This window comes from Otolemur garnettii, unplaced genomic scaffold (genome assembly GCF_000181295.1).
Source record: "Otolemur garnettii isolate 467f Iridium unplaced genomic scaffold, OtoGar3 scaffold00070, whole genome shotgun sequence".
Taxonomy (NCBI): domain Eukaryota; kingdom Metazoa; phylum Chordata; class Mammalia; order Primates; family Galagidae; genus Otolemur; species Otolemur garnettii.
Window position 1 is genome coordinate 9,936,135 of NW_003852465.1, and position 6,668 is coordinate 9,942,802.

Consider the following 6,668-nt stretch of genomic DNA (forward strand, 5'->3'; position numbering starts at 1 on the left):
AAAAAAAGGTCAAGGGATGCAGCACCCATAGCTCAGTGGGTAGGGTGCTGGCCACATACACAGAGGCCGGCAGGTTTGAGCCCAGCCCGGGCCTGCTAAACAACAATGACAACTGCAACAAAAAAAATAGCTGGGTGTTGCGGCTGACGCCTGTAGTCCCAGCTACTCAGGAGGCTGAGGCAAGAGAATCGCTTAAGTCCAAGAGTTTAAGGTTGCTGTGAGCTGTGATGCCACAGTACTCTACCCAGGGCAACAGCTTGAGACTCTGTCTCATAAAAAAAAAGGTCAAGGGAATGAGACTCCTCTCTGTGGCCTAGGGTCTTTTCTATGGGATATCTGAACAAGAAGATTCCTCTGACTAGCTGATGTTAATGGTCCTTTCCCTCCCTGCAAAGTCTTATTCCAACCTGAACTAATTCACCACAATCCCTAGGCTGGGAAAAAATTTTCCACCATGGCGATCTGGAACCTGATATTTATTTAGTCCAAGTTTTTCCCAGCCCCTTTCTGTGTCAAAGAAGACCCCTCAAAGCCTGGGTAACTAGCACCCAGACCAGCTTAGGTCACAGATCAATGCTATACTTCATTGCAAAACCTCAAGTCATCGGTTATCACCAGGGAAATGGGAGAGGTGGAGCTGCAGTAAGGAAAGCCCCTGTCACACACCCTACCCTGACACCCTGAAAGCCTCTTTCTGAGGGATATTCAGGGCTTTTTCTGGCACCAGAATTTTTAGATTCTGTTTCAACTCTGTAATAAGTCAATAAAGATAAAAAAAAATCAGGGTGCAAACCCACAAAGGCAGAGAGCTATCCTTTCAAAGCCCTTATAGCCTTCTGCCTTCTTTCTCAAAGGAATGTCCAGTCCTGGCCAGAATACTAGCTCCTGCAACACAGACTCAGGATTTGCTGGACCAGAGATTGGCTCTAATTCTGGTATTAATAAGAAAGAGCACCAATAATTGCCCCGATTCCAAACTTATCAATACTTCACAGAATAGGAACTGCTGCTCAGACAAGAGGGTAAGGAAAGATCCCAAAAAGCATGGTAACATGATATCTTTACAACCTTTTTTTTAAACCAGGACACACCTAGAAAATAACACTATTTGTATAGTATATGGGGTAAAAGCTGATCTTAGCCAGGTGGAACCAACTGGGGACCTTATCTGCCCCAAGGAATAAGTGGATCAGTATCCCAACATACCAGTAGGGATGCCCTGGATAAAGGCACTGGACTGGGTTAGGACTATTGGGATCAATGTCCTGAACAAAATCACCTCGAGACCTAAGACCTAGAGCTCTCTAATCTCAGCTGGCAGGCGGTGGGTCAGATTATGTACCTGTACCAGAAAGCTGGGAGCCTGTGGTCTTGACTCAACATTGATACAACTTCCCCAGTTAAGGTACTCTTCAGGGGGGTTTCCGTTTTACATTGGGACAGAGGAAGCCCTCCATTAGACAGCAGCTGCCATGTCCTGAGACTGGGTATACCAAATGGGATAACTGGTTTCATCAGATTTCTGAACTTAAACTCAGAGCCCATAGCACAGTGGTTACAGCGCCAGCCACATACACCAAGGGTGGTGGGTTCGAACCCAGCCCAGGCCAACTAAACAACTAGCCAGGCATTGTGGCAGACGCCTATAGTCCCAGCTACTCGGGAAGCTGAGACAAGAGAATCGTTAAGCCCAAGAATTTGAGGTTGCTGTGAGCTGTGACGCCATAGCACTCTACCAAGGGCGTCATAGTGAGACTTTGTCTAAAAAAAAAAAAAAAACCCTTTTGGGAATACAAATGATTTCTGATCTGACTCTGCTGAAAGGCAGAAACTTAAAAGCTGCCATTTGCTAAACATACAGTAGATGCCAGACTCTAATAAGTATTTGACTTCAAATTTCACTAAATTCATACAAAAACTTTTTGCTGTTCCATGCTATTATTATCTGGATTTATATGAAGAAACTGGGACTCTAAGAGATTAAGTAACTTGCTTGAGGTCAAACATATTTTTTTTTTTTTTGTAGAGACACAGTCTTACCTTGTTGCCCTCGGTAGAGTGCTGTGGCGTCACACAGCTCACAGCAACCTCCAACTCCTGGGCTTAAGCAATTCTCTTGCCTTAGCCTCCAGAGTAGCTGGGACAACAGACGCCCGCCACAATGCCTGGCTATTTTTTGGTTGCAGTTCAGCCGGGGCGGGTTTGAACCCGCCACCCTTGGTATACGGGGGCCGGCGGCCCACTCACTGAGCCACAGGCGCCGCCCCTTTTCCTTTTTTTTTCCTGTCTCACTTTGTTATCCTTGGTAGAATGCTGTGGTGTCACAGCTCACAGCAACCTCCAGCTCTAGGGCTTAAGTGATTCTTTTGCCTCAGCCTCCTGAATAACTGCGACTACAGGCACCTACCACAACATCTGGCTATTTTTTTTGTTGCAATTTGGCCGGGGCCAGTGCCCCACTCACTGAGCCTCAGGGGCTGCCCAGGTCAAACACTTTTCTAACTGAAGACTCTGACTTAGAAGTCCTTATGCTTAACCAGGACACTGGTATGTCACCTCAACAAACTCTTCAAACATCTTTTTAATAAACCAAACCATTTATAATGAAACTGACAATGCCAAAGAGAAAAAGGTGAGGAAGAAGTAGCTGGTCTGTTTCATATCATCAAAAAAGAAGCTAATATATATTGAGTACCTACCGGGTACCAATTACCTTACGAACATAAGTTCACCTAATTCCTACAATCTCACCAAGATAGAAATTATTAACTCCATTTTACGGAAATCTAGGTTCAGAGAAGTTAACAAACTTGCTAAGACAGAGTCTTTGCTTTTTCTACTATGCTATGCTTCACTTGATGGTTCAGGAAATATACCTGAGCCTGTACTTGGGTCAAACATCTCACTGCCAGTACCATTCCTATAGGATAGTTTTATTTATTGATTGACTGATCGATTGAGACAGAGTCTCACTTTGTTGCCCTTGGTAGAGTACTGTGGCGTCAGAACTCACAGCAACCTCAAACTCTTGGGCTCAAGCGATTCTCTTACCTCAGCCTCCCAAGTAGCTGGGACTTATAAGCACCCACCACAACGCCTGCTATTTTTAGAGATGAGGTCTCCCTCTGGCTCAGGCTGGTCTCAAACCTGTGAGCTCAGGTAATCCACCACCTCGGCCTCCCAGAGTGCTAGGATTACAGGCATGAGCCACCACACCTGGCATAAAAAGCTAGTTTTAATAGAAAAAGTACCTTTCAGGAATAGCAGAAAAAGGAACTTTTTTTTTTGCAGTTTTTGGCTGGGGCTGGGTTTGAACCCGCCACCTCCAGCATATGGGGCCTGAGCCCTACTTCTTGAGCCACAGGCGCCACCAGAAAAAGTAACTTTTAAGAGCTCCCAGAGAAGAACTCAAATCCTTCCCCCAGAAAGCACAATTTCTCAGTATTATAAAGTATTACTGGAGAGCCCTCCTCTCCCAAGACAGCTAACTAGCCCTGGCCTGCCCTCATGGCCCGTCCTCATGGCTTTTGTTTTGGTCTTGCGTCTGTGTGCCACAGCTGCTGATGGAGGGTTGGATTCCATTAACAGCTCCAGCACACAGAAACAAGACCAAAACAAAAGCCACAAGGAAACAAATCAAAAGTGTATACAGAAAGGAAAGTTTGCAAGTGAGTGCTCCAGTCATCTGTTGAACTTGGGCTCTCTGGGTACTCCAGTTAGTAACCAGCATACTCCACATGTTTTGTGAATATTAAGCCAAAAGTCTGCTGACCAAACAAACTGGTTCAACCAAGCTCTAATGAGGACATGATGGACTCTAGTTCTGGGCTCTCACAATAAACCACCTGGCAACCCCTAACTAAGTAGACTTCCATCTATCTACCTCAGACCATTCCTTTCTCTCCAATTTCCATAGCTAAGTCATGCCAGCTTACTGGGGGTTTTCACACCCCCACCAGAGTGCACATTCCCTCCCACTCTTTTCCCCAACAGTTGAGCTCTTGTTCTCAAGGCCACTAAGTCCTAGTCTCTCCTCCTCAGCCTCTAACATGGTCACAGCACATTAGTAATCACTGACTCACCCCATCCCCCTGAGGAAGCTGGGGGAAATGCAGAGGGCCACAGGATGTGTGGCCCAGATCCCTTTGGCCCTCAGCAGAGCTGGCAGGCAGAGGACGGTCATCGACGACATTGCTTACCCTTTGGAACACCGTGTGGACCCTCTGAGCCAACTCTGGTGCCAGTAGGCTGATGTCAGCCTCTCTACCATCACAGAAGCCAGGATCTCTAGACAGCTCCACTGTTGCCAAGAGATCTAATCTCCCTATTCCAAGGCAGATGAAATCCAATAAGGCTACTAAGTCCACAACTTATCCCTGGTCACAGGCAAAGGCAAAGATGGCCATGCTAACAATAACGCCAGAATTATTACTGCCTCTTAGAGAGTTCTTTGGACAACTGACAACTATTTCCCCAAGTTTCTCAAAGATTTACCTTTGTGAGCAAATAGTGTCTTTCTCTGAATTTTCAGCTCCAACATATTTTCTGGCTCCATCCCAGTGATACCTGGTCAGAACCTCTCTATTCACAGAGCCAGTGACATCAATGTCCAATTCCCAAACCAAAGGAGAATCCCAAAGTCAGCTCTAAAAACCCATCTACCCAGACCACTATGGAACTTAGAAAAAAACTAAAAAGAAGCACATGCAAAAGAATACAAACCAGGCACTAAGACTTAAAGTTGTCTGAAAAGTTGGAGAAGGCGGTATGGTTTGTGTACTGTTTCACTTGGAAAAACACCCCAGAGAAAAGGCTTACCCACATGCTCAGCCTTTTAGGCAAATCCACTATAATTTAGGAGCATGCCTGCAGGCCGTTCTGAAAATAAGTAGAATGGCACAACTCTTTATTCCACCCGCTTCAAGAGCTGCCAGCCCCCTCTCCATTCCCTCTCTGCCCCCAGACATCTGGTCTGGGCTGGGAATAGGACCCACTCCCTGGGAAGCCTCCATGTTGGCACGACAGGCCGTCTCCCCACGCAGAGCTCGAGGAAGCCTGACTTGGGCTGAGGAGTGAGCCAGCCCCTAGCTTCTGAATTCCCCCGCCAGCGAGAGGTTCAGGAATGAGAATTGTAGCGACTGAGAGACTGACGAGGAAGTGGGGAGAAGAGAGGAAAGCACCGCAGAAGGGGGAGGAGGGAGAAGTCTGGATCCCAGGGCCGTCCCAGGTTGGGGACCCCTCCTCCTAAGCGTCCAGCAATTGGGGAGCCCCGAGGACCGTAACGGTGCAGTTCCGGCCGAACAGCGGCCAAGAGGTTCCCGGTAAGACAGTGGAGGCCAGGATCTGACCGGGCCCTGACTAAAAGGGTGGGCGGGACGGGGACCCAGCACAAAGTCCCACCCGGGACGTCAGGACATGGGGGGCGGTAAGAGGGGTAAAGGGTTGGGCTCGACTCTCACCAGCACCAGGGCGAACCTCTCCTCCAGCTCACAGGGCTCTGGCATCGGCATCTTGCCGGGCGGCAGCAGCAGCGGGACAGAGGGAGGCTCTCCCGGGCCCCCCTCGGTGCTCTCCAGGTTGCCCATCGCGGCGGGGCCCCCTCGGGGGCCTCAGCCCCCTACTTCCACTCCCGGGGGCCTTGCGCTCGGCCGCTCTGACCAGGCTCCTCCCTCAGCGCTGGCTCCCCACTCCCGACTCCTCTGTCCCGTGGGGGGCGCCGGGGATTCCTTGGAGTCCCGCCGGAGGAGCGAAGCGAGGGCTGAAGCAGAGCAGCGAACAGGAGCACCGAAACGATACAAACGGCGGTAGCCAGCTGTGGCTCACACTAGCCGCCTCGCCGCAGTCGGCGCACAGCCCGGGCGCTGCCCCTCCCCGCTCCCCGCGCCCTTTCCCTTCTCGCCCCCCCACCTCGCTTCCTCCCACCCACTCCCGGCTGGGACTCCGGCTTCCCTCCCGAGCGCCGACTCCAGCCCGCGCGCCTCGCGCCCCATTCATGCATGTCCCGCCTCCCGCCCACAGGCCGCCCCGCGGCGTGCCCCGCCCCGCCTGCGCTCGATTGACGACCACGCCTGCCAATCACATCTCCTCTCGCCCTCGGCGGCCTTGAGCCTGGCGCCGAGCGCACCCTGGCGGCTTCTGCAGGCATAGAGTAGCCGCCCCCGTTGGCGGACGTGAGGTGCTTGCTAGCCTTGACACCCTGGAAGTGGACTCGGCTCCCCTTTTTCATAAGGAGCTCATAATGTATACAGACAAGTGAAGTAGAGGGCACAGTGTACGAAGTTAACTGCAAGAGAAGTAGAAATACTAGGATACTCAGAAAAAGGGATCCTAACATCCGTTAAGAGTCATCAGGAGGGAGACCATTTTTGAGCTGGCATGGAGAGTTGAGGAGGACCTTAACTGACAGAGACCGGTGAGAAGACATTTAGGAGGAGAGAACCTTAACAACGTTCAGAGGCTCAGCTGGCTGGGTGTGCAAATGGAGAAGCAGGAGGATGCTGTTTTGGGCTCAGTGTGTTGGTGGGACATCATTGATGATGCGGTGGTTATCTGTTGATTCTGCTCGTCTAGCCTCCACCCCTCTTCTTTCTTTTAGGAAACCACCTGTTCTTAGTCCAAGTGAAGTCGAACTTCATTCCCATTCCACCAGGTCTGGTTAGTCACAACAT

General features: G+C 50.1%; 1 protein-coding gene across 1 annotated transcript in view; it reads right to left on the reverse strand.

The window, feature by feature from the left end:
• FMNL3 (formin like 3) overlaps positions 1-5,788 on the reverse strand; it is a 72,130-nt gene extending 66,342 nt beyond the window's left edge. The window contains exon 1 of the mRNA XM_023515392.1: positions 5,460-5,788. Within this exon, the coding sequence (XP_023371160.1) occupies positions 5,460-5,585 (126 nt within the window). The 5' untranslated portion in view covers positions 5,586-5,788. The remainder of the gene's footprint in view (positions 1-5,459) is intronic.
• Positions 5,789-6,668: the final 880 nt, after the last annotated feature.